Source organism: Drosophila subobscura, chromosome A, assembly GCF_008121235.1.
Source record: "Drosophila subobscura isolate 14011-0131.10 chromosome A, UCBerk_Dsub_1.0, whole genome shotgun sequence".
Classification (NCBI taxonomy): Eukaryota; Metazoa; Arthropoda; class Insecta; order Diptera; family Drosophilidae; genus Drosophila; species Drosophila subobscura.
In genome coordinates this window covers 6,561,224-6,587,646 of record NC_048530.1, presented here as the reverse complement: position 1 = coordinate 6,587,646, position 26,423 = coordinate 6,561,224, and the positions used below count along the sequence as shown (strand labels likewise).

The following is a 26,423-nucleotide window of genomic DNA, read 5'->3' as shown; positions in this document are numbered from 1 at the left end:
GTTAACACTTTCCATTGAGTCTATTCGCTTATGCGAAGATTTTCCAACGATTTAAACCGCATTCGCATCTTTCGACGAAAGCGACCCAGTGGAGCTGGGTTATTTCTGGTGCTGTTTATTGGGCGGTTCCGATGGCTGCGGTTCAATGGCTACCACCCAAAACAGTAACTCTTTGGCCTCCCCCCTTATCCAAAGTGGACAATCACTGCACGTGGGGCTGAGGGGTGATTGCATGAGGAGAAGAATGACAATGGCCATGAACGGTAGAGGACGAGGCAGGAGGAGACTCCTGGCACACTGTTGCTACTATCTATGGCTGTGGGTAGACCGAGGCTAGGGTTGTGCCTGCGACAGCAATAATTTCATAATGTTTATAAAAAGGAATAAACAGAGTCGACAGGTCCATCGCTTTTGAAAGCGAATAGCGGATGCTCTTCGAAGCCAAACTCTTTTAAGCATGGACAATGCCTTATTCCTTTATGTGTATTCATGATAATATTTTGAGCTACTATTGAACGATTCCTGTCATGAAGGAGCTGACTCATCCGTGTGCATCGTGTGGCCAAACAGAGTGGATCCCCCTGTGCCCTTAATCAACCCTTCTGCCACCCGCCGTGGGTAGTCCGTTGGTCTGTTCGCCACGCAGTTTATAGTCGGCGCTTAGGCACACATGTTGTCATCATGGCTATGGCCATCCTCATACCCATCCACATCATCATCATCATCATCATCGTCGTGGTGGTCCTCGTGGTCATAGCTGGAAACCCGCTGAGCATGCTCATGAATTTCGACTGCATGGCAAATGATGTCCGAGGGGGCGGGTGCCCCAGCTGGAGCAACGCCGAGCCGCAGAAGCGAGAAAAAAGCGACTGCAAATTTACTCAATTTTCTCACCACCCCCCAGTCTGCGGACAATTTTATAAATTTTGTTTGCCAACTGTGGTGTGTGTGAGCGTGCGTGTGCGTTTTTGTGTTTCTGTGTGGTTGATTTGGTAATTGTTGGACATTTGTCATGGCTGCAGAAATTTTTGGTGCAGATTCCGGCATCCGCATGTACATAACGCAGAGCAGAGGCACTCAAAATTGAGAGTCAAAATTGCCAGGCACTAGGATTTTTGTTCGCTTTACTTAAATGGGTTAAATTTATTCGTGTTCCTGGCAGCAGCTCTAACGGGGAAACAGTCTGTTATCGATCTATGTCCGTTAACAGCACACTGTTAGGGGCCACTGAGAGCGGACTCGAGCTCGCTCTCACGATCCACACGACTCTGCTCTCAAGTGGACTGAGCTTGTAAGCTCAACCCTCCCTTTCAACCGTTCTTGGGATTAAAGCAGAGGCCGGCAGCGTCGTTTGTGTTAATATAATCTTATTATTATATTATGCTCATGAACTAAAAAATTTAATTAATATGTAAGCCCAAAGAGATCGACATCAAAAGCAGCCGGGGGAGGCCTCTTTACTACTCTGGGCGGACCGTGTACTGCAGTGACGAGACGTTACGTGGCGCCAATTGATTAGACGTAACAAAATGTGTTGCATGGCCGCTCTTCCAGCGACAGACTTGACTTTGATTTCGGACCTCTCGGGGGCATTGAAACTAGTTAACATTTGAACTTTCAGAAAATCTGTGTTTGTGGTGTGTGTGTGTGCTGATTGATGATGGTATTTATATCGTAAGCAGACCGCCACTCCTGTTTGTGTCGGATCTCCGGTCTCCGCTGCTCCCCTGTTGAACATCCTTCTAGCGCTTGCGCCAGGAGAGGGGCTCGTTCTCGAGCTCCTTGGCACGTAGATCGGCCTCGTGGTTGCGACGCATAATATCGAAATGCTCCATCTCCGACACCAGTGCGTAGCGATTGCTCTGCTTGCTCAGGTATCCTTTATGAACTGCCAATTGCAGTGCGTGTGGCACATGGCGCTTCAGCTCCACCTCCGGTCGCTGGAGGCGCACCACAAGAGTATTGATGATCTCCGGATAGCTGACGGACCGTTTGCTATCCCGCACCAGAGCCAACACAGCGCGGAACAGGTCCGGCATTGGCTGCTTGTGGTAGCGCCTAAACGGACGCGGGGCAAAGAAGCTCTGAGCCATTGTCCCAGGAACACCGACCACGTCCACGCTCATGGTGGTGTTGAGTCCCACTGGCGTTCCCAGCAGAACCTGCGCTGATGCCTGTGATGCCAGAAGTCCAGGCTGGAACTCGGGTGCCGCGGCATTCAGCTTTGAGCGCTTCGCCGTGAGTTCCATGGGAGTAGCACGGCACGTGGGTTTGGCCACCAGGCCCATCGTGAAGTCGATGCCAGCTGGCAGGGGGATGTCTCTTTCAGTGGCTTTTATGGTGTTGGCAGCAGTGGCGTCGCTCAGCCTGGGGTTTACCGCCGTGCAGCGGTTGTCCGAGGAGCCGAAGAGCATCGGCACAATGGGATACTTGACATGAGTCACTGGATTTTGATTGCTGCTCGATTCGAGGTCCTGCGATTCGCTGGGACAGCCAAGCATTAACTCGTTCTGGGAGCGCCAGTCCTTGGAGTCGCCAGTGCGGACGCTATTGCAGACACTCTGCTCACCATGGCGGCGAAAATTGTAGACCCCTTTTTTGTGCGCATTCCACTGCGGATTGCGATCGTTGTCCCCAACGTTGTCCAGCTTGTTGAAGCGATTGGCCCGATTGCAGTACGCCTGGTACGGGTACGGATGATACAATTGATGGCGGCCACTATAGTAGCTCTGATTTGTGAAGGTTTGGCTCTTAATCTGAGTCTGGGTGTGATTGTTGTGCGACTCCATGCGTGAATTCACCGGGCTGAAGTATAACTTGCGTTGAGGGGGTGCCATGCGCTGGGGCACCGCACATCGGGGACTGATGTGCAAATTCTGCATCGCCAATTTTGCTTTCTTGCCTGGTTTGCGTCTCGGCCTGAAACCTGCCGGATGATACAGAAAGATGAAAGAGGTGCGAGGGAGAAAGAATTTGAGTGTTTGGGAATTCGTATTAGATTAGGTTCGTAAATGTGAGTAAATTTTCGTTAAAAAGCTCATTTAAAACATTTAAAACATTTGTTTTATGTATAGCCAAAAAATTAAAATTTTGCTCCGATTTAATACGGATATATGTCGGTGTGGGAATATTGTTGGAATGAATGAATGTGAGGTATGTGACCCTAGGCGAGGTCCAGGAAGTATTACCACAAGCCTACTTTTTTTCAAAGTATGTCTTTAACGTGTCACATTTCACGACTGAAAAGTTTCAGTTTCAAGGAATACTATTTTCCGAGTGGATCGTGAGAGCGAGCTCTTAAAGTGTGCCATCAGTGGGTTGCATAAGGTAGCGGCCACAAGCTGTTAGCGGAGAGTGTCCACAAGCTGTAAGCGTCTGGCGGCCACAAGCTGTTAGCGCAGAGCGATAACAGGCTGTTAGCGGCCGGCGGCCACAAGCTGTTAGCGCAGAGCGATAGCAGACTGTTACCCTCCGGTCTTAACAGCGCTGTTGCTCCGTTTGAGCTGCTGCCCGGAACTCTGAGAAAGTGCTTTGCCATGCGGCTGCTGCTGTCTTTTGTGAGTTAGAAACCTTTCGGTATAATTGTAAGGGTAAAAAACAACAAGCAACAGACTGAAGTGAGGCAGCGACAGGGCGCGCAAAGATGACTTTGCCGCGGGCTCTCAAAACACGCCCAATCCGTTTACCCAAAACGATGTAAAGCAATATGGCCATGGGGCAGAGTGACAGAGTGGCGGGAGCGGCGGTTGGCACGGGGCAAAGTTATGCTCTAAATAAATAAAAAGGGGCGTGAGACCCCTACCCTGCCACATTTCCATCGAGCCAAGTTTGTTTAGCCTTCGTGATGAGGTGCGAGAAATCACAAAAATTGGATTTTGTGCTTTGAATTATGGGCGGACCGGGCGGACCCAGTGGACCTCGGAACCGCTTCAGTGGACGGAGGGTGCCCGAAGGGTTTGCTTTTGTTGTTGCTGTTGGGTTTCGGTGTTTCGGGGTTTTGGTTTTGGTTTTGGTTTTGGGGTTCTTTCTGTTTTGCCTAATGCCTTGAATTAGCATTCTGCTTGGCATTCAATTGGATAGCCTTGGAATTGGTGGAAGCTTTGAGGGATAATCCAGCGATAATGTGGCGTTAGAATGCGGGTATGCGCGCCCTGACCCATTGGCACACCCATTCCAGCAGCCTATCAGTCAGTTTTAATGATGCCGAGTCACTCGACGGGTCTCTAAACAGCTTCTGCTACTCGCAGGACCTGCTCTGACTGCTGCCCAGTGTTGGGTAATTTCACAATTTTCAAATTACACACCACAAAATCTCATTTAGCTGAGTAAAGTCAGTTGACTGGACTAAGCCCTGCACTAAAGTCCCTTTCCCCCTTCGAGCTCCGCACTCTGCACTCGAATACACACACAAATTACTAAATGAGTTGCACCAGAGGTCCTGTCGGAGGAGGAGGAGCTGCTGCTGTGTGTTTAGTGTGTGTGCGTGGTGAGGGGAGGTGTGGGGGAGGGGGCGTGTGCAGCATCATTGTAATGTGCTTGCCTCACGCTCGCTTGCCTCGGCCAAGGGGCGTGAAAACAACGCACAGCTCGAGTCCCTGTTCTCCCCGGTCTTCCTGGCTCGAGGCGAATGGCAACAGTCCAAACAGGTATTATCACACATGTGGGGGGTGAGGCCAGGACGCAGGACGCAGGGCGGAGAACGGAGGGGCGCCCCCGGACACGTTGTGCGACATGCGACGTATGGGCTAAGGACATAAGCGTGACTAAACCTCAAAAGCACTGACTTCCGTTGCCCCCGAGGAGGCTGGGAGAGGAGGAGCTGAGCTGGGCTGGACTGGACTGGGCTGGGCTCCTGGAGGGTCCGTTGTTGGCTGGCCGCATCCTGTTTGGATCCTTTAAATACCAGTTGGTGTCGCAACAATCAGTGACCCGCCCTCTCTCTCGCACACACCTACACCAATACTAATGGCAATTGGGAAGCACACACAAAGCACAAAACACACAAAGTTGGGGAGGAAGTGGGAGGAATACACTTAGGGTACCCTACCCGAAGGACATGAGGGAGATTCTACAGAAGGTTTGAGCGGAAGAAATTGTCCTGAGACCTCTCTGAATATCTTTATGGATATATACTTGGAAATCCCAGATTTTCCCAGTGGGAGTGAGTCGGCAAGGGTATTCAATTATTCGGAGAGTCCTGTGTCCTGCCTCTGCCATTACCGTATAGAATGGACCAACTTTACCATATGCTGGACCAAACACACACACACATATAGGGGACCGATGATGAAGAGGAATAGAAATGGGTTGTGGGGATTGGGTTTGGGCTTTGGATTGTCGTTGAATAGGGGCCGCAGGGGGTGGGGGTGGCGGCGGCTTTGCGGCGACTGAACGACTGCCAGCCCGAAGGTGACACCATATCAAACACAGGAGCGCGATTGAGGTCAGCAGACCATCTTAGGCGGCGTATCCTTGTTGATATAACCGCAAGCTCAAGGCTCTCATTGGCAGCCATCACACCTTCGAAGTCCACCCCGAGGATCAGGTGGTGGTAGCGGTGGCGGTGGTGGCGGCGGCGGCACCTAAGCCTCCGAGTTGCATTTCAATTAGCTCGCTTAGCCAGCTCCAGCTGGAGTGAGACGACAATGGCGAAGGCAAAGGGGTTGCTGGTGATAGCGATTGTGTCCTGCAGGCGCTCAAATGGGATTGGCATAGGATTTGACATCTGCACAGCGCTCCACCGGGAGGCAGTTGTCCAGAGCTGATTGAAAGTCTGGCCTCGGGTTTGGCATGTTTGCAAGATTTGCACTTAAAAGAATTTGGAATGAAGGCAGAAACTCTTGAGGGTTCAAATCATTTCATTACTTGTTTATATCAATCGAGCCATCAGTCAGTCAGTGAGTCAGTGCGTGAGTCAGTGCTGCACAGTGCATCGCTAACTAGCTATTGTACTAGGATTTGTGTTGCTGTGGCAAATATCTAGAGCTCATCATGATTGTTTCGTAATTGGAATGCGACAATGGCAGGCAAACTGGCGAAGGAATGCGCTCAACTGCTCTCTTTCTCTCTTACTCTCTCTGCTGGAAGCTTGAAGCTCGAAGCTGGAGATGGAGATGGCGCTGTAAATGGAGATGGAGTGGAAGGCATTCAACAGAATGCAGGACAATAACAGCAGCAGTGCCGCATGCCACCAACAACAACAACAGCAACACCAACACCAACACCAGCACCACAACAACCAACCGACGACGACTGACGATGAGAGGATGAGAGGATAAGGAGGAGGAGGAGGAGGAGGAGGAGGAGGAGGAGGAGTGTGCTGCTGCTGTGTGGATGCCAACTCAACCAACAATTTGCTTCAATTATAAAAAGCGTCGCGACAAAGTGGCGCCAACAAACGACGGGCGGTAGGATGGGCGGATGGGCGGATGGATGGGAGAGTGCAGCAATGCTGATGCTCCTGCTGATGAAATGGGTAAACACTGGTGGATGGACCAGCGGCATGGGCTGCTGCGGCCCTGGGGTTGGCCTGGTAATCAGCATGGCGACGCAGTCGCTCCTTTGAGCCAACTCTCGCCGAGGAGTCAACGACTGAATGACGCAGTTGGCCTCGACCGGAATGAGTAGCGCTGGAACTGGAACTAGGACAGGGATACGCGGATGGGGGACAGAGAGTGAGACAGAGAGTGCGTCTGAGAGTGGGAGTGATGCGACGACTGGCGTCAGCAGAGCATTCCCTTTGTCTGCCGCCTGATGGACGCTCGTATTGCGGTGGCCAGTCCTTCGTCATCCAACTCCTGTGCCATCCTGTCCTGTCCCATTATAATTGTGTGTTTTGTGCAATTATCAGGCAGGGATCAGTCTTCGATATGCAGCAACTCCCACTGGCTGGGGGGCTGCACTCTTATCTGACCTGACTGGATTTTGGGAGGGCACTCTCAAAATGATTCATAAATATCACTAATCAACGCTGGAATTTTCCAGAAAACTCCTGCACAGGCAGCAGGAGCTGCCTTTCATTTGAGTTGAGTTTTAGCTACTGCCACAGAATGGCCGGAGTGGCAGCAGTGGCAGGAGAGGGTCAGTGCCATTTGTCATTGCAGCTTTCAGTTTGAACGGGGGGCATGGACATCGACATGGACATGGAGGAGTACGGACACTGGCACTGCCACTGCAAAGAGCTGAAGAGTTTAAATGTTAATAGTTCACAATTCTGCTTGATCCTTCTCTCTCTCTCACTCTGCCTCTTTGTCTCTGTCTCTCCCTCACTTGCTGACCATGTGCCTGGCTGTAAAGTTGCGTGACTACGGAATGCTGAGCTCAGTGCCAGGTCCTCGCACACGTAGGGGAGATTAGTCCGTAGCTGGAGCTCTCCTGCAAGTGTAAAACTGCTGATGGTATGCCATTGCGATGGCCCTGGCTGGATGTGTGTGTGTGTGTGTTGTTGCAGCTTTGAGTAAGGACAAAGGCCGCTGCAACACGAACAACGAACGGAGTAGCATTTCCAGGCAAGCTCGCCGGAGTGACAAAGAATGTTCCGTAGCAGCAAGGCACCACTGCAAAGGCATCCTAACAGCAGGCAAATATTTGCCAGAGTTTTCCAGTTTTCCAGTCAACATTTTCCAGCTCAAGATATTTCGAAAGAGGCAAACAATCAGAGACGTGACGGGCAAGAGAGGAGAGCCAAAGGCATACCCACAAAGTCGGGGCACCTAATGCCTAATACCGATTTTGTTAACCGATTTTCAATTACAATTTTGAAACATTTCAAATACCAAAACTTCGAAGAAAGCAGAACCTAAAGGATTGGAATACTTTTAAAAATGTAAATGATCAAAATTGAAAATATATTAAACCAAATAACTAAAGAATAAAGCTCATGCCTCAAACCACCGCCAAAACTATATTAAAAATCGTTGAAAACTTCTATTTCGACTCGATATATCTTCAGCGATGGTAAGGGCATTGAAATGGAATTTAATAAAACATTAGACAAAAGTCAATCAAATTTCTATGGCAGCCCAGAATATCTTCACCCTCTTTCGGTTTTAAAAGTTTGCATATTTCCAAGTCTGCTGTGTCTGGCTTAACTAGTAGAAAATCAATTTCCAGATTTCCAATTCGTAGAAATTTCTCTTTGTCTCACGGTTACCTTGGAACTCTCCTATAACTGCAGTCTAGCGTATTGTTATTATTTAATTAGTATTGATTCTCTCATCAAAATTTCAACCACTAACAACAAAAAAAAGGAATCGACCCGCCCCTCGGACGTAATTAAATCAAACTATCAAATTAGCATAGAGGCGGCAACTCCTGCGTATCGAACGGGTCTGCCGTGCCACGGGAATGACTGCCTGACTGACTGACAGAGTTCTCCTAATTAATGCTGCCCCAAAATACGAGCCCATCCAACGGTTATACTAACAATCATTTAATTTCAGGTTAATTGCATAGAATCTGGTTTTGCCGTTGCCCCATAAATTTTCGGTGTGTATGTCGTCCGTCGTCGGTCGTCGGTCGCTGGTGCCTGCTGGTGTTTTGTGTAATTTATTTGCATATTTCAGTGGAGCGGAGTGACAGGCCAGAATTATGCTACAAAATGCTAGGAATGCCATTTCACCCCCTCCCCGTTCCTCGTACCTTCCCCACTTTAATGGAGGCCCAAGACGGTAACGAAATGGGGAAGGCACCCAGCCAGCCAGCTGGGGGGGAGGCATACAAAAACTCCTGCCGCCCTTCCTGCCTTTTGCTCTGCTCTCTCTTTTGGCTGCTAAACGCATTTACGTGTCAAAACTAATTTAGTGTGTGCCGCCAGCCCCTCTCTCCCCCACTCCACACACTCCATGGTGCACGAAACGATGTGGAATGGGTAGCGGAAACGGAAATGGAAACCCATACGCATTCGCATACGCATACGCAGTGGGGGACGCAGCAGCGATGGACCATATTTTGCTTATTTATTTGCCCGGGACTCTGTTGCATGCACCCCGCCAAAGAGTGTTGCACGCCCCTTGCGTGGCCTTACGATAGCATTTCTCACCTAATAAAATTACAATGGAAACACCCTGGAGCGTACGCGTACACGTACCACCCCCAAAAGCCGAAGGACTAATGGCCCAGACTCTGCCCTCGACCCCTCACATGCTGCCATCTAACCCACCCGCAGACACCCACACTCCCATCCACACACCCACCCCATCCTGCTGGCTGTCCTTTTTCTTTCCTTTTTGATGTAAATTTAATTTCGGTTTTCACATTTTGAGGTTTTCATAGCCACATGCTGGTGCAAAGGCGAGGGAGAGCCCTGCCAGAGTCCAGAGTGCCGGAGTCCTGTACAGTGAGCTTCTGAGTGAGTGTCCGTATCCTGTCCGTCCTGCCCCTGACATGTCTCCCGCTTTCTCTCTCTCTCTCTCTCTGTCTCTCTGTCTTGCAATGTGTCGTGTCCCCTGGGAGGACTCGGGGAGCGTAGTCAGCTGCCGTAATGCTTCTTTCATCGTTGTTTCCTTCACAGCTCGCAGGCTCCATGGCTGATGGCTCATCGCTGGGATGGATGCTCTCTCCTGTTCCTGGTCTCTCGCTCCGTCTGTCATCAGCGTCGCATATTGTTCGGCTTTGTCCATCCCAGCTATGCCGTACCCGTACCCGTACCCATCTTGCTCTGACGGTATATGAATATGTCAACTCGATTCCCAGGCGTGTGCTCCTGAATCGGTGGCCGTTTCTTTTTCTTTCTCTTTCTTTTTTTGCTCCTGGTAGTACTCCTGTACGTAGTCCGGCATTGTCTGCGTTGCTGGACTGCGATTTCAATTAAAGGATCGACCCGATACACTCCATTCGTTGCTGCATTCCAGTCTTTGTTTCGTGGCCACACATGTTGCACATGCTGGCTAGCTGCAACTTCTCTTTCAATCTTTCAATCTTCCAATCTCCAATCAAATAATGGCCGTCTTCCCGTTTGATTAACTTTCAATGCTGGGCCTGTGGCGCCGAGAGTTCTTTAAGCTTTTGGGGGGAAGTTCGTTGACCAAAGCCGGAAGCAATTCACACTTAAGCATCCGCCACGAAAAGGGGTTAGGTGAGGCCAAGAATAGAGTGAACAATGTCAGACACTTGACACAAAGCTTAATTGCTGAGCCGGAGACCAGAGCCTGAGACAGTGCCTCGGCGTCCCCCCGAGTACCGTGTACCGAGTTCTGACTGTGAAAAAGCGTCAAGTGCACTCGAGGTAATTTGATTTAATTGTGCGTGCCAGCCCCAGCCCCAGCCCCAGCCCTGGTAGCACTCCACAGAGCACAGCCACGGCACAGCCTCTGCAACTTTTGCTCATATGTATGCCTTGTGGTCGCCTTTGTGGCTTGTTGTGTGCTGGCTGCCTCATAAGAAATTTACAAGTGCAGCGGAGAACAACTGATGGCGAGGCCCCGGGCCCGATCCCTCAGTTCAAGTCCAAGTCTGTGGAGCTCTTGAACTTTGGTTGGGGCCCAGGGCCACGGGGCACTCTGGCCTTCGGGCTGCCACTTGAACTTGCCTCTCAACATCAAGTTGCAAGTTGCTTGTTGCAAGTGGTGGTGGTGCTGCTGCTGCTGCTGCTCCTGTTCACTGGTCACCATTGTTGCGGGTTTATTAACTGTTTTTCGCTGTGCCTGGATTTCCTTTTTGTTTTCCTTATTTTTTTTTCTGTTGCCTCCTGCATAAATCATCAGCGCAATGGCTTTTAATGCATAATTTATTTGCAACTTTTTGTGGTACATCCTCTATTTCGGTGCCACTCCCTTTCCCTCCCTTTCTCTGCCTCGTATCTGTGGCTTCTGTTTTTTTGTTTACACCAAAGCTAAGAGAATTCATGGCTGACGAGCGTTTCCGCTTCCGTTTGCAATTACACGGGAATGGCGGCTAGAATAATGGCCAGGCGACAGGCAGCCCAGGGTCGTGGCTGCCGCCGCATTAATCAATTATTCACAGTCGACGGCAGTCCATGCGGCCTAAGCATTTAATTCGTGAATTACGAAATGATTCCATACGAATGAGTAACGAACCGTGGCCAAGTGCATATCATCATCATAATCGCCATGTACTTCACATTTTGAGATTAAAGCAGTTCTGCCAGCACTCGTCCAATAATCCAATTACCGATTGATAACCCCGTTTCACAGTGTGTGTGTGTGTGTGTGTTTTTTTGATTTGAGGGCCCCAACTCCAATGGGAAATCGGGGGATTTTCTGCTGTGCCAGCGGCAATTGAAAAACAATTGAAAAATCGCAACAGCACCAGCAGCACCCATGTGTACTCGTGTGTGCATTCATGAATGCATCTACAATATGAATAAATTAATAATGCATACACCCCGTCACCACCCTGCCCACCAAAGGCATTTCCATGGACACTTCGATGAGGGTTAGGACAGACACATGCTGTGCATTGGTGACTGTGGAGTGTTGGCACCCGTGGCAGTGCAACAAAATTAGCTCCAAATGGAGTCCGCGTCCCTCTCTCTCTCGATCTGATGATGTCTGAATTTGAACGCTTAATTTATGCTTTAATTGCATATTTCGCGGTGCAATGCAAATATCCACAGGGAATGCCACACGCCCCTGCTCTCTGCCACTGCCGCTGTCGCTGCCGCTGCTGTTGTTGCATTCCATTTAGATAACCGCAAATATTTGCCACAAACGCACACGCCATGGCCGTGACAAAATGCCAACACCCTCCATGCACCACGCACCTGTCTATGCTGCACGAATGAACATCCCACTCACTTCTGGCTCATTTCAAACCATTTAATTTGCCTCAAAACGGAGCGGAACTGTACCCAAAAAGCAATTGAATTGATTGATCAACTTGAGGTTCTGCTGGAATTTTTTGCCAAGTATTTTGTACATTATTTAGAGGGCTATTGGACCCGATGCTGCTTGGACAGTCGCTGGCCCGGCAGCGAGTACAGATTTTGCTTTCGCCTTAGCGATCCCAAGGAGACAATTTCACGCAGGAGCTCGCGCACCTGTCGCTTGAAGTCGGGATCGCTGCGATGATGTCGGGCGCCCACGCTGGCGATGATCTCCGTGTCGGTCATCGGTCCCCGGCCATCCATCACCACGAAGAGGATGCTCTGGGTCAACAATCTGGGATCCACTGGCCACAGCTGGTTAAGGGAACTGATATTGAAGCAGGATGTCATTATTCCCCTGCAACGATCCAACGATCCCACGATCCTTCCGTCCAAGCAAACAAATTTTGAAACCGAAAGGTTTGTGTGTTTGTCTCTCTCTCTGTGTGTGAGGGGAAAGTGCCGAGAAATGCTTTCCACCCTGACACTGACAGTTTAGGCACAGCCTTGCTGTCTGTCTGTCTATCTCAGTCTGCCTGGTTTTGTGTGTGGCTTCCCCATGGCCAATTAATCAGGAGACAGCAATGGCTGACTTTGTAGCAGATTTGAACTTGAGTGACCTCGAGGCATATAAAAACGAAAACTGCGACAACAAAGGCTCCACGTACGTAGAGCGAAGTAGGAAGCGCTCCAACAGGGAAGCAGCACAGCAGCAGCACAGCAGCAGCACACAGGCTTCCCCCCAACAAACTTCAAGTGACATTTGAGCAAAGACAAAAAGTCATTATCACGGCGACGTTGTGCCGCACTTGGTTGGCTCTGCCTTAGCCTTAGACTGCGACTCAGCCTCAGCCTGAGACTATGTTGCTGTTGCTGCCACTGCCTCGGCTCTCCATGTGCAGCATATGGGAGCACGAACACGAGCAACGTGATTGAGGCAGCGGCCGTCGCCAGCTCTGTCGCCATGTTTTTTGCCTTTTCCGGCATTTTGTTTACGATTTCTTTTTGTTTCTATGTGCGTTGTGTGTGTGTGTGTGTGTCTGCTCTAGCCGGAGTACGCGGATTTCCTTTCGAGATGCCGGAGTTGGCAGACAGCAGGCAGTTTTCCCTGAATGATTTTCACTTGTTTGTCCTCGTTGGCAGCTTTTGTTCGCCGTAGAAGGCCGACCAACAGACCGACCGACAGACAGAGAGACAGAGAGACTGAGAGACAGAAAGACAGAGCGACACCCGGCTCCCTGTTTTGTGCCCCGCCAAGTGCAATTGTCATAAAGTGTCATTGGCTGACGTCGCGCAGCGTCGTGGCAGCATCCACGTGGTGGCAGGACGAGTATCCTCGTCATCCTTCAGTCCTTTGTCCGCAGTTGTGGGTGCGGTGAATCAACTTAAATGAGTATCCGCTTTGTAACTACAAGTGCGTGGCTTCGCTTTGTCCCTTCCCCTACCCCCACACCACTTGGGATTCTGAGGCTGAGGAGCAATTGGCTTTGTGTGCGATTTAGCTTTGTTTTCTGGACTAGACTAGGGTCTAGGTCTAGGGCCTGCCATGGCAGCGACGAAGGGGGTAATGGTAATGGCAATGGAAATATAAATGCAAAAGAGAACCAGGCTATCGTATGGCTGCTGTGTCTGTCTGTCTGTCTGCGAGAAGTCATAATCCACAGCCTTGCTTACTCTTACTTAATACTCTTTTAGAAAGGTTTCCCCCACGACCCAAGAACGTATGGGAAATCGCTTGAAAAGAAAGTCATTTCGATGGCTGAACTAAAGCAAACAAAATGATGATATTCGTGGACAGAAAACCTAAAAGATACGTCAACGATGAGTTCTGGCAGGGCTGGTTGACCGTTTGGTTTTGGTGGACAGAACAATGAGCTTTGCCCTGGTCTAATCAGTGCTCTACTCTCCGCTGCCTCTGCTCCTGTTAGTTCCCCCCTTTAATTACCCTTTTAGGCAGCTTTTACGCGCCAGGCACAACTGTACTCTGTGCACGGAGCACGGCAGAAGGCAAATGGCTGAACGAGCGGAAAGAACGAAACTTGATTTATGCCGCAACACTGTTGCAACCAAAAGAAGGCAAGGGAACAGGAAGGGGGACGCCCTTAAGCGGCTTAAAGAACTGCTTCTAAGCGAATTATGCTGCATCGCGGCAGGAGGCACGCAGCAGGACTCTGCTGGCTGGACCATGTGGACCAGTGGCAGCCGGTCATGCGCCATTCGATCCGGTGGCCGTAGCCTTTTCTTTTCGTACAGCTTCAGGTGGAGAGTTCTATCTAGCAAACAAAATCCTCTGGGATGTCTGGGAACCGAATAGCATTTTTCGCGAATTGAATGAAAACAATTACAAGAGAGAGACAGAAGGGGCGGCACCAGAGGAGCACACATAAATGCCACCGAGGAATGATAAATTGACGGAGCGAGAGAGAAAGAGAGTGAACAGCGCGAATCGCGATGGGATTACATTTGGGGATAGGATTGCATATGGGAATGAGGACATGGGGCTGGAGACTAGGACTGACGCGGGCTTTGCCTAGAATTCGACGCAGACGACGGGCGACATTGAGCAATTGCTGTGCATAAATATTCCAACACTCCCGGACACAGAAACAGAAACGGACACAGACAGGAACACAGGGACACGGACAGGGAAAGGGATACTCACATGAAGGGCGACAACCACCTGTCAGTATGGGGGAAAAGCATAAACAAGCAGCGCAAATCAAAACAAGAAGCAGGGGGAATCCACCGGCGAAAGTCGCTAAGAGAAAGTGTGTGCCGGCCGGCGGCAACATGCTGCCAGGACTTGCGATGCACAGGACCTGCGCAGTGCGCACGGACCCCACCAGCCACATTGCTGCACAGTTCGAAACGTTGCGAAACATTTTCGAACTGACTGTCGAACGTCTGTGACGACTGCCACCGACAATAAACGAGGAGCAGCTGCACTTGCGTGGTGGAAAGCAGTCGGCCGAAAGCCGAGGACACAAACGTGGAGCCGAATGAGCACCGCGAATGAATCCTCGGAGGATGTTGAAGATGTAACAAAAAAACTTAGATTTTACTCACTCATTTTGGCACAGATAATCACTTGAATAAAACCACAAAATTAATTAACCAACCGCACAATTTGGTACTTTTGTATGTTCATTGCATGTAACCGTACGTTTTAGCACAAATAAAACTTAAATATATGTTTGTATACATAAAAACAATGTTTGAAAGCAAATGCTCAGGGACTGAAACCCGAATAACCCGAGTGCGCTTACCGAGATTAATGGAAATTTCAACTACTTGAGGCAGTCCAATGATTGCCGATTGAAATAATAATTTTTAAAGATTACAAATTAATTTTGATTGCAATTTCTATCGAGAATTTCACTTACAAGGCAAGCAATAAGGAAATGCATATTTTGTTCATTTTGTGATTTCTTCCAGATGGTCAAACATTCATTTTGGCCTTCATAAAATTGTAGCAGATACGTCCAAAAATTGGCAAACAAATTCACCCTTTTCCGAATCGATTTAGGCCACTTTTGTTAAGTACAAAGTTTCGTAGATTATACTTATATAAATTCATTCATATGTATCTATGGGCAAATGCGCATCTATTTCCGAGCTATTTTATTGGATTAACGGATAATTCAACGCCATGTTGAATAGCCCATTTGGCGGCATAATTACTGCAAAATTCCATATTAATGACTCTTTACTTAAATCCCTCTCACATGAATGAGTTTGCATTATGCATTAAAGCCGGACACAAAAAGCAGCAGGGGGGCAGGCGGTGTTGGACATACTCGTATATGAATATATAAATCTGTCTACCAACAGTACATACAATATCTCTTTATATTTTACATATACATACATACATACACATAAATATGTATGTATATTTTTGTGTGAAATCGTTGCGGAAAAACAGTGTTTAATTAGCATATGGCGGCAATTAATTAATTTGCAGAGCAGCCGGGCAACGGGCAGCATTTTCTGGCATGGCCCCTGGCTCCGGCTACAACCACCCACGCTCCTTATGCAATTTTCATATTAAATCAAAGATTATTCTATAATTAAATGTGCACACACACAAAGCGCGACAGACAGACAGTGGGGACAGGGAGAGTGTGTGAGGACTTTCCTTCTTCATTTTCAGCTGGTAGTTGGATTGGGAATGCCCCCTACGGTTCCCTCCAGCTTGGCATCAACTTACATCTGAAATCAATAAATAAAACTTGCTGCAGTGCACTTTGGCAGCACTCCTCGATGGATGGCCATTGAGAGCATTCGCAATGGGTTAATTGGCGACTCCAATCAACGGAAATCGCATGGAAAATCCATTCAAAATGTAAGCGAAAAATGATATTAATGAGCGAAAAGCCATTCCAACAGGCCGACATCCGTATCGGATGGATAGATGTTTGAGTTTGCCTGCGGCGGATGTTGGTTTTGGGTCACCGCAAAAAGTGTTGACAGCATAATCGACTTGCACTTAAAAAACAGTAGCGAATGTGTTAATTGAATCACACATTATCATCGCAGTCCCAAACGTTCGCATTCGGAGCAGTCAAAATGTCGAGGAGTAGGTCGAGCAGTCGCATTTGGGCAATTTAACATTTCAGTTCAACCGTTCGCTTCCTCCCACGTATGCACATGCAGCCCAGTATAATTAATCTTACTCTATAAGATACGTTACAGTACGTGGAGTATCTTTTCCATAATTTCCATAACAAGCTAAATTCGTTTCGCTTCGAAATTAGTCAAAAGTGAAGCCTCAAATCGAAGAATGGGTGCGTGGCATGTCGTGGCATCGGGGGGGCAGGCTCTGCAAGTCATTCCAAGTTCATTGACATGTCATCCATCTCAATTTGCCTCTCCCCAACGGGCAGGAAGGGGCGCAGTGCTCGTGGGGCGTGAGTGATGCATAGCAGCGGCAGATTGGCAGAGGGATGCTCCACATACTCGAGCTCTTTCGTCTGAAATGACACACTTTACGAGCAGTGTTTGCCTCATTTTTAATGCAAATCAATAAATTTATATACAACAATGAAAACATTTGAATGGCCTGCACAGCTGTGCAGTCCTTGTGGCAAGGACAGTGGCACAGACAGGAGCTGGACCAGGGCCAGCCCGCGGGCACTTCCAGTTTCGCTTCAGCTTTTTATTTCAATTTCCGCCCACAACCCCTGCAAACAAACACACAAAAAAAACGAAAAAAGAAAAGACAAATACCAAACAAAAGACAACAACAAAGACAAATTTATGCCACATTAACAGCTAAAAGCTTTCAAAATGCGTTTTGCTTACGCCAGAGGGGGTTCAAGTTCGAGTTTGAGTTTTGGTTTAGGGTTCGGGTGCGGGTTCGGGTTTGAGTTCGAGGGGGGATTCAACCCAAAATGCGATGAAAAATTCTTTGCCGAGAGTATGGCCAAATTGTTGGCACATCTTGTACACTTGTACAGTTTCTCCGCACCACACCAGAAACGAAAGCATTAAATTTAACGCGCCAAAAACTTGTGCCATTTCGGAATTCTGGATTCTGGATTGTGGGATGCGATGCGTTGCGATGCCTTCTGCTCTCATTTGTTGCGACAAATTTCAGTTAGCTCATCCGTCGCCTTGTCCCGTCAGTCCCGTCACCCCGGCTTACCCTGACCAATGTCACACAGAGGAAAAAATTGCACAACCCACAAAAATACTTATAAAATATTCGGAATTCCGAGGCATAGCAACTAACTACCGCTGATATTTTACCAATGCTGCGACACGTGTGCCACCAATCCAATTGTTTCGACTGGCGTTTTCTTTTTTTTCCAGTGCAGGCATTCGGTTGAGTCGGATTGGGTCTGGTTGGGTTGCTATTGGAGGCAGAGGCATCTTGTAACGTCAAAAGTGCAGCTCAAAACTTCAGAACGAGAAGTGTGGCAGCAACACCCGTGCGTTCTAGCCGCCGGCTGCGTGGCAACACCGCGCCTGCACCCTCCACCACCGCCTCCACACAGCCAGGGTAGACATCCTGTCCTTGCATGCGCTAAAATTAAGATTTATGAATGCTCTAAAAAACAACAACTTCACCAACAAATTTCCACCAACTGTTAAATTTGGGAGTGGCTGTTAAAGAGGCACAACGAGGTTGTGAAAGAAAGAGAGAGATAAAACCATAAGCAATGAATGCGCCAAAAATTTGAGCACACAAATGATTACAAATGAGGAGTATGGCGACGGGTGGGAGGCGCCTGTGGAATGAGAACGAGTGAATGGCACATTGTGCTCGTCAATGTCTGCCGTTTCATTCCATTCCGTTTCCTTCTGAATTATGTCATTAGCTAATTTCCATGTGACATCATCACGCGACTGCAAAAACACTGGTGATGACAGCAAAAGTTTCCATGGGATTGCTGGAAAGTGAGTTCCATGCAGTCCTTAAACCCATTGAACATTCCAAGCCAAACCGAGATCATACAATATGAATCCTAATCGCAGAATACATTGGATTGCCTGGATTACTGCCACAGTCCGCATAATTAATTATCGCAAAAAAAGGAAACCAAACTTTAATTCACAAACAAATAAAAATGATTTAATTTTCACCATGATTTCATGGTACACATTATGGACATAAACCAATTGCACCAAGACAAAATGGACATAAAGGGTCTGGGCAGAGTGAGAGAGAGATCGACATAGATAGCTTCGGTTTTTCTCTTTAATTGTTTTCTTCACGTAAAAAGCTCGCTGAACAACATTTCGCGACCTAAATTGGCCTCTGGTCTGACTTTCTTTGAAACTCAAGTGTTGGATAACTAGCGCTCTGGAGGGAAGTGTTGTCAGTGTTGGGAGTGGGTGCGGGTGCTCGCTCTGTGAAACCGAATGTGAGACGGCGAATTGCAGGGGCCATTAACTTGCCATTAGGATGCACCTAACGACCCTCCAAAATGCCACCTAATGAACCGCAGATGTGCAGCCTTCTTTATGAATGAACCACCAAATATTTGTTGATATTATTTCCATTTTTGGTGGATGCGGAGCCCACCCTGATGCAAGTAACATTTGATAATGATAATGACTTGGGCAAAACAACATTTAAATGTTAAAAAGAGCAGAGCGCCCACAAATGAAATAAAAATGAAAAAAATAAATAAATCTTTTCACACAGCAGGGAAACCGAGAAATTATGGCACTGGCCGACGTCCTTGGGGTAGTGCCTTGGCCATGGATCTGAGATTTATCAGAGTAGGAAATAATGATTCTAAACGCCTGTGTTCGAGCATCAAAAATTGTGTAGGATAAGGAGCGGCGGGCACTTTCACTCACAGACCGAACTGGGGACAACTCCGGACTCTGGACTCCGCATTCAAACCCGTCAAGGGGCAAATTAATGTCAATATTGATATTGGCCATATCATTTAGCCCTGCTAAGCGCTAACTGGTTGGCCAGGTGGCCCGTCGGTCCACAGTGGGGGGACCAGTGGGCAGTCGCGACGTTCTGGCCATGTTTAGTTTTCCGGCGTGTGGTTTTCGCGGTTTCCGGCTGGTACTCGTTTACACTTTTGGCCACCTTCCCGGTTGAGGAAGTGGAGTGGCAGGAAAGGCAGAAGTGGATGTCGTGCCCCTTTTAATACATATTTCATGGGCATGCCCAGGCCAGGCCAGGCCAGGCCAGCCGGTACGCGTATGCATATGCCTATGCATATGGCCCGGATCCAGGACAGGACAGGAAAGGACAGGAAAAATGTTAGCCGGCATTTTGGCTTTTAATTTAATTAAAATGCCTGCCTCTTTCAATATGCAAAGCGATGAGAGGATTTTCACAGTGGATTTTCACCGCTTGTCGGGGAATTTGGCAGCGATTTACCGTCTAATTTGTGTGGCTACATTTTAATGGAGAGCAGCAACAAAAAACAATTATTCCCGTGCCCCTCCGTATGTAATAGTGAGCGAGTATATCGTTGTGTATATGAGAATACATATGTATATCGGTGTGTGCAATGAGGCGCATAAGGCATATTTCTCTATTAAGCCCCGTCCGAGTGTGAGGAATCGCAATGTTGCTGTGCCATAAATTGGTGAGTTAACGTTGCATACACAGCCCAAAAAAATCTGGGAAATTTGACCATTTTTTATGGCAATAATTAATAACCTCAAAACGAAGCATTTTGGTTATGATTTAACTTTTTACAATAAATATTTCATGGAAAAAATAGGTTTTTCTTATTTTTAAAAATAAAACAGAACAATGCAAATATTTGAGGTACATTTTTATTGGGAATAAAATGATTAAAATATTAAAAAATCACTCTGATTGGACAGCATTGTTAAAATTCCACTTTAGTTGTTACAATTTATACTTTATGGCTTTTTCAAGATACAGTTTTTGTTTTAACAGCGGTGGCTGCTCCCTAGCTAAAGGCGCTGTTAAAGAGCTGACAACTTAACAGTGGTGCGCGCTGTTACATTTGCCACGTTTAAACATTAAGATCAATGTTTAAGCAGTTGCATTAACAGAAGCTGCTGCTCCCCAGCAAAGACGCTGTTGAAGAGCTAACAACTTAACAGCGGTGTTAAGTTCCAAACCGCGTAGCATCAACATCACACCGAAACATAAATATTAAAAGTTACATTTTATCGAGTATAACAGTTCACAAATCTGTGAATTAAAGTAAAATGAATTGGTAAAGCTATGCCGCATTGCAATTCCTTTGAAAGTGTAAAACTTTCATGAAAACATGTTGGCTTAAGAAAAGATATCACTTGCAGTATTTACCACTGAATGAAATTCATATGTAAACCATAGAAGAAAGAATGTTTGTAGAGAGAGTTTCTGGCTTTGAGCTCCTGGAGATTCTTTTGGTTTCGGTTTCGGTTTTGGGTCTCCTGCCACTGCCACTGCCCCTGCCCCTGACCGTGCCACTGCCACTGCCACTGCCTTGATGACACTTCACTTGAGCATTTCAATTGAGTGCGGAATTGTTTGTCGAGGGCATGCTGGGGCACACAGCCGGAGATGTGTGGCCATGACAGCAGCCTTTGACTTTAAGCCAAACAAGCTCGCTGGAAATCCAAAGTTGAGTAAATTTTAGTTTTGCCGGGTCTGGGGGCCGAGGGCTGTAATGGCCTCGAATGGCCTGCGGTCCTCACTCAATTTGTGTAATTTGCCAGACAACAGCAGCAGGGCAGCCAGAAAATGGATCAAAACCATGTTAAACGTATGCCCAAGTCGCCCAACCGCCCAAACATCCATTGCCGGAGGAGGAGTAGGAGTAGGAGGAGGTCTGACCCGTAGAGAAATGAACAGGATGGATGCAAAATGGAAGAGATGACAGATTTTTGCGGCTGCCTGGCAATGCCAAGCGACATTTAGTGTTGCATAAAGCCTTGTGGTAGTGTTGATAATATACCAAGTTTCACCTGCTCTGTGTGTGTGTGTGTGTGTGTGTGTGTGTGTGTGCAGACAGCAGGGACTGAGAGTGGGTGTGGGTATGGCAGTGGGCCGCCCTAACATAGTTCCCTCTACTTTTGTTCCAACGGATACTTGCGGTCCAACTTCCACTTGAGCCGCATGCCAAACTATGCCAAAGAAACGAGTTCTCGTGCACAACATCCATCCAGGCAGGACTCCAACTCCGACTCCCAGCAGCAGCGAGAAAATGTCTACACAACTTTGGGCCTCCGCTGCTGGGGCTCGCGAGCACTCGGCTTGAACTTAAGAGCAGCCCGCGCTTCGAATGAGTAAATTTTGTTGCAACACAAGTTTATGAATGCCAAGAGACTGTCGCACACCAAGCCGAAACATTTTTACTCTACAGAGACTGTTAACCAGATATATCGGTGCATGATCAATAAACAGAAGAAGAAAGATCCTTTATAATCAGTTTGAGACCTTGCTGATTTGAAATTTAAATTCTTTGTTATACTCGTAGCATGCCTAAGTCTCCTTTTTACGAATCAAAACTTACCTTGAGTGTTTGCAGATCGTTCCTTTACCTGCTTCGTCCGTGACATGAGAGTCTACATTATTTGGTAGAGAATGAACATTTGCTAAGATATTTTCGGCAAATACTTTACCACTCGCTCTCTCGCTATGTCGTCTGTCTCTCTTTAGCTACATATATATCTTTCCCTCTCTCTTAGCTCATCATAGCAGCTGCAAAGTTCTTCTTTTTGCGTAGGATTTGGCCAGGGCCTGGAACCAGAAACAAAGAGACTGAAACCGAAACGGAGCCAAGTTTTCCAGTGCTTAAGCAGCTGTCTGAAAAGGGCCTCAGGCTCAGTTGCGTAATCCAGAGTGGGATGGGGATGGGGATCGGGTAACAGGAACATCAACAGCAGCAGCAGAAGGAGCAGCAGCAACGGTAGCAGGAGGAGCAACAATGAGTAGTAACAGCAGAGGCAGCAGCCAATTACCGCCTACACGAGAGACCGAAAAATGTGAACACATTTGCCGCAGGCTCTACTACTACCACGAGTATTCACCGGCCCTGGCCCCAGCACTGGCGGACGTGTGGCGGCCATAATCCAGGCGAAAATAGACAAGAAAATCTACGTCAGTAAACTCCACACGAACTGCCCCACAATCACCCAAGGAACTCACCCACAACTCTACTCTTGCCGGGCCACGTATGCCCAGCCGAGCTGAGCCGAGCCGGGACGTATCAGTGGGATCTGTTGTGTGTCGGTCGGTGGTCGGTTTGCAGGTCTGCAGGTCTACCAGCTTGTTTGTCCTTATTTGCAGATGCATTATGTGGGATTTTGGTCTCTGCAATTCGCATAAAATATCAACTTGCCGAAGCCAAGCGAGCGACTGGTCCGACTTTTCCAATTTCAATTTTCCCAAAAAAACAAAAAAAAACTCACACAAAAACAGAAGAAGCACAACAAAAGTTTCGCCCAACAAAGTTCGTTCTGGAAATAGAAATAAATCCATATTGAAAAATATGAGCAAGAACCAGTAGAGAAACTTGCATTTCCATCTATCTTTTTTTTGGGACAGGTTCCTTCCTGTTCCCATGCCCCTGTACTCATCCGAGTGAGAGTTTCGGGTCAACTGACTTTGACTAAATCTAATTACATTCGGAAAGAGCCAAGAAATCAATTGCAATGTTATGACATTAGAGCGGGTCACCAAAGGGAAGGCTGCACTGCCGGACATGGCCCAAAAGTTTTTTGGTTATTTTAGCAAAGTTCTGCGACCAAAACTATTGCCAAAGGGGAGGCCATAGGTGCGGCAAGAGCTCTCTACCGGGCAATGGTTTAAGTGCAATCCGATTTTGTGTTTTTATTTAATTTGTGGCTTAGAATTTGTATGCTTCAAATATACTTACATCAAAAATGGTATACCTTAATCCCATTTATTTGGGTCGATTTTAGCTGCGGGTGACTGCTCCTCAGTCACGTCTCAATCACACTTTCCTCTACTCATTATTTCTACATTAGATTTTGTCTCTTAGAAATGGGTTTGATTTTAGCCAAAAACATTTATTTACTTTTGTAAAATTGAATGTTTAATTCATTAATATTGATTTATTCTTCTGGGTAACTTTAATGACCTCTTCAGTTATCCAATGCATTTTCTCCAATAATTTCCATCACGTGCGTTGATTTTTCAGCAATTTTCTTGTACTTTCATTTGTTTCAATAAGCCTTTGGAAACTCTTATTGGCACTGCATTCTGATCAACATCCAGAAGGATTCACTTATGTGGTTCGCATGGCCAACCCATCTTATGTAACGATTTCGACATTTTTTCTGAGACAATGAGCCCACAAATCCCTGCCACTCAGATGACTTTTGTGGGGAATCCCTAGTACTCGCGAGTACTCGCATCGAATGGTGGAATAAATCTAAGCCCATAACCCAAATTCAGATATGAATGTCTCTCCCTTTTTTCCCTCTCTACGTACATATGTACATATGTTGGTTGAATTGCCGCACATATATTATAATAGAAAGAAGAAGGGCAGTTGAAAATTGGGAGAGCATTCATGATACACGAATATATATCATTTGATGCCCTTTCTTCCTGCCGTTCTTCGGGTTTTTCAAGTTCAGTTTTGTAGCCATAAAGAATCCATTCATCTTTTTACTCTGCAAAGTTTAGCACAGATCTTTAGCTGAAACTCAAAAAGATCGATTGACATTTCGATGGTTGGTCATTCAATCCCTTTACAATTTATAGAGAGTATTGAGCGCTTCGCATGCTTTTCCTTTTATATTCTTTTGTTTCTGAGTGTGTTTTTTTTGCCAATTTTTCCTACTGTTTTCTTTTAGCCAGTGAAATTTATGTGACTCACTTTGCCTTTCAGCCGGCGGCGGCAGTCGTCCTCGGTTCTCGGTCTTTTGGTCTGCCACATCCAACTGCAGCTGCTTTTGGCCTTAGCTTCAGCTTCAGCTTCAGCTACAACTCCAGCTTCCTACAGTATCAGCTCTGGCTTCATCTCTGGCTTTGGCTGTTACTTCTTTGGCTTGGCTTTGGGTGCCTTTTGGGTGCCCAACCCACACCCTGGAAACTGTCATATGAATACGAATATTTTCGCGCGCGCGACTGTCGCATACGCATGGGAGCATGCCCCATGCCACATCGTATCACATCTCTCCAGCAGCTTCCATTTCCACACGAATTTGTGTGTGTTTTTTTCCACAATTTTTGTGCATTTTAGAGCTAACAGCTAACACAATTTGTGTGTGCCTGATCTTATGATAGCCCTTGCCTACGTCTCCATTTCCATTTCCATCTCCATCTACGAGTATTTTCAAGTGTGCACCCCAACCCGGCATCCCTCACCCCTTACTCGTATGTGTGTGTTTCTGCTTCTGCTTCTGGCCTTCTGCCTGCTGCCACTAACTACAAGCTGACTGTCGCTATAATTTTCCAAAAGGATTTACAATGCTAAAATTACTTCCTAAGCCATCCGACCATGTCGTCGTTTCGTATGAGGAGCAGCACTGCACTGTGGCACTGCGACTGGGACTGGGACTGGGACTAGGATGGTGGCAAGGAGACAACCAGCTGCCAAGTCGCCAAATGGCAAAACTCGCGAGGCCCTCCATCTTTTTCTCTAGTTCTCAAACTAAGCGCAAATCCTCGATGAAACCGCTCAAAGCTGCCCTTAGCGATGGCAGCGTGAATCACGTGACTAACACGATTTATTCTTCAGCAAGTGGGCATCAAATGGAGTGTTTGCAACACTGATTCAGTTCACAAGTGATCAACGAACCTGTGAAATAATTTAACCAAAAACTTGTGTCTTGATGGAAGAACTCAATGCTCATTCCCCAGTTCCTTGGGGGAAACCTTTCTCTTCTCAGCTGTTTCATCTTTTTCCCGTCTGCCTCGTGGCTCTCCACTTGCGGTGCGACAGCGCAGGATCACCTCACGGCCTCTGCTCTGGCGAGACGCTTTGGGCTCGGAACTTGTTTGTCCTTTGCTTTGGCCCTACATGCCAATGTCCTGGCTCCATTTTTTTTTGTTTTTGCTCCACCAATATCTGTCTCGCTCCATGCCTTTCTCTCTCTTTGCCTCTATGGCCACTTTTTCTTTCTCTTTCTCGCCGTGCTTCCCCTTGCGCTTACGTTCTTGCTTGCTTGTTTTTGTTCTCCTCTTTTTTTGGGGCATGTTGTCATCCTTAGGCTTTTGGCGTTGTTCAACCGCCCCCACATCGAAATGGCAGATGCTGTCAGTGGTGCTCCTAGTTTACCCCTTACCCCTCGTCTCCTCCCCTTGCCTTTGCGTCCTCTAAGTCATTCTGTCGCTGCCTTTTTGAACTTTAATATACTGCAACATTCATGTGTTTGTGCTGGCGACACTCATTCTTTCTCTGTCTCAATCGCTATAGATGACTCTTTCTCATCTCTCTCTGTGTCTTACTGCTTGGTTTGGTTTTCCGTATGTGCTGATGTCCTGTGCGTCTGCTTGGGACACCAGACAGCTCAACTTTACAAAGGGCGTTGATGTAAGCACACACAGACACAAGCTGGTAAAGGGGGAGAGGCCTGGGGAAGGACCTTGGTAGTTGTAATAGTAATTCCATTTATAATTTACTGTCGTCGATTTATAAATGAGCCTAAGCCATCAACGTTCCACCAGCAGCAGGCAGGAGCCAGACCAGGCAAGGCAGCCAGGATCTGTGCCTCAGTCTCTGCTCCGGCTTCTGGGGGCTGGGGAGTGATTCTGGCAAGTGCTTAACATAATTTTAGGCGCATTTGTGGCATTAACATGGACGCATTTGCATACGAGAGTGTCTGCACGTGTGTGTCGCACACTGCAACAAAAACTTCAACAATAATCTTTACTTTAATAATATTGTAACAAATTATAGACCACAAACAGCCAGCCAGATTAGCCATACATATGTATGTATGTCCTTTGTCCTGCACACATCTACACCTTTGTAAGTGTCTGTCTTGGATCCTTTGATCTTTCCTTTACTCTGTGCGTGCTGCAGCATTTTGTGGCAGTGCATGGAGCAGTCCCGACTGTCGCATTAGTCGGGGCCACAGGTGCGGCTGGCGAGGGAAGGCTTTTAAGCTGACCCAAGCCCAAGCCCCTGCCCATGGCCCTTCCCCCGGCCTGGAGTCTACCATTTGTATGTGCCTAATCGTGCCA

General features: G+C 47.4%; 2 protein-coding genes across 2 annotated transcripts; both read right to left on the bottom strand.

The window, feature by feature from the left end:
- Positions 1–1,360: 1,360 nt before the first annotated feature.
- LOC117903099 lies at positions 1,361–14,909 on the bottom strand. The gene is made up of 2 exons (XM_034814911.1): positions 14,891–14,909; positions 1,361–2,926 (listed from the first exon to the last, which is right to left on the bottom strand). Exons 1-2 carry the CDS (start codon positions 14,892–14,894, stop codon positions 1,743–1,745), a joined length of 1,188 nt encoding a protein of 395 aa, XP_034670802.1. The 5' UTR covers positions 14,895–14,909; the 3' UTR covers positions 1,361–1,742.
- On the bottom strand, positions 11,839–12,339 carry LOC117903100. Its single transcript, XM_034814912.1, has one exon. The coding sequence runs from the start codon at positions 12,173–12,175 to the stop codon at positions 11,891–11,893; it is 285 nt and encodes a 94-aa protein (XP_034670803.1). The 5' UTR covers positions 12,176–12,339; the 3' UTR covers positions 11,839–11,890.
- Positions 14,910–26,423: the final 11,514 nt, after the last annotated feature.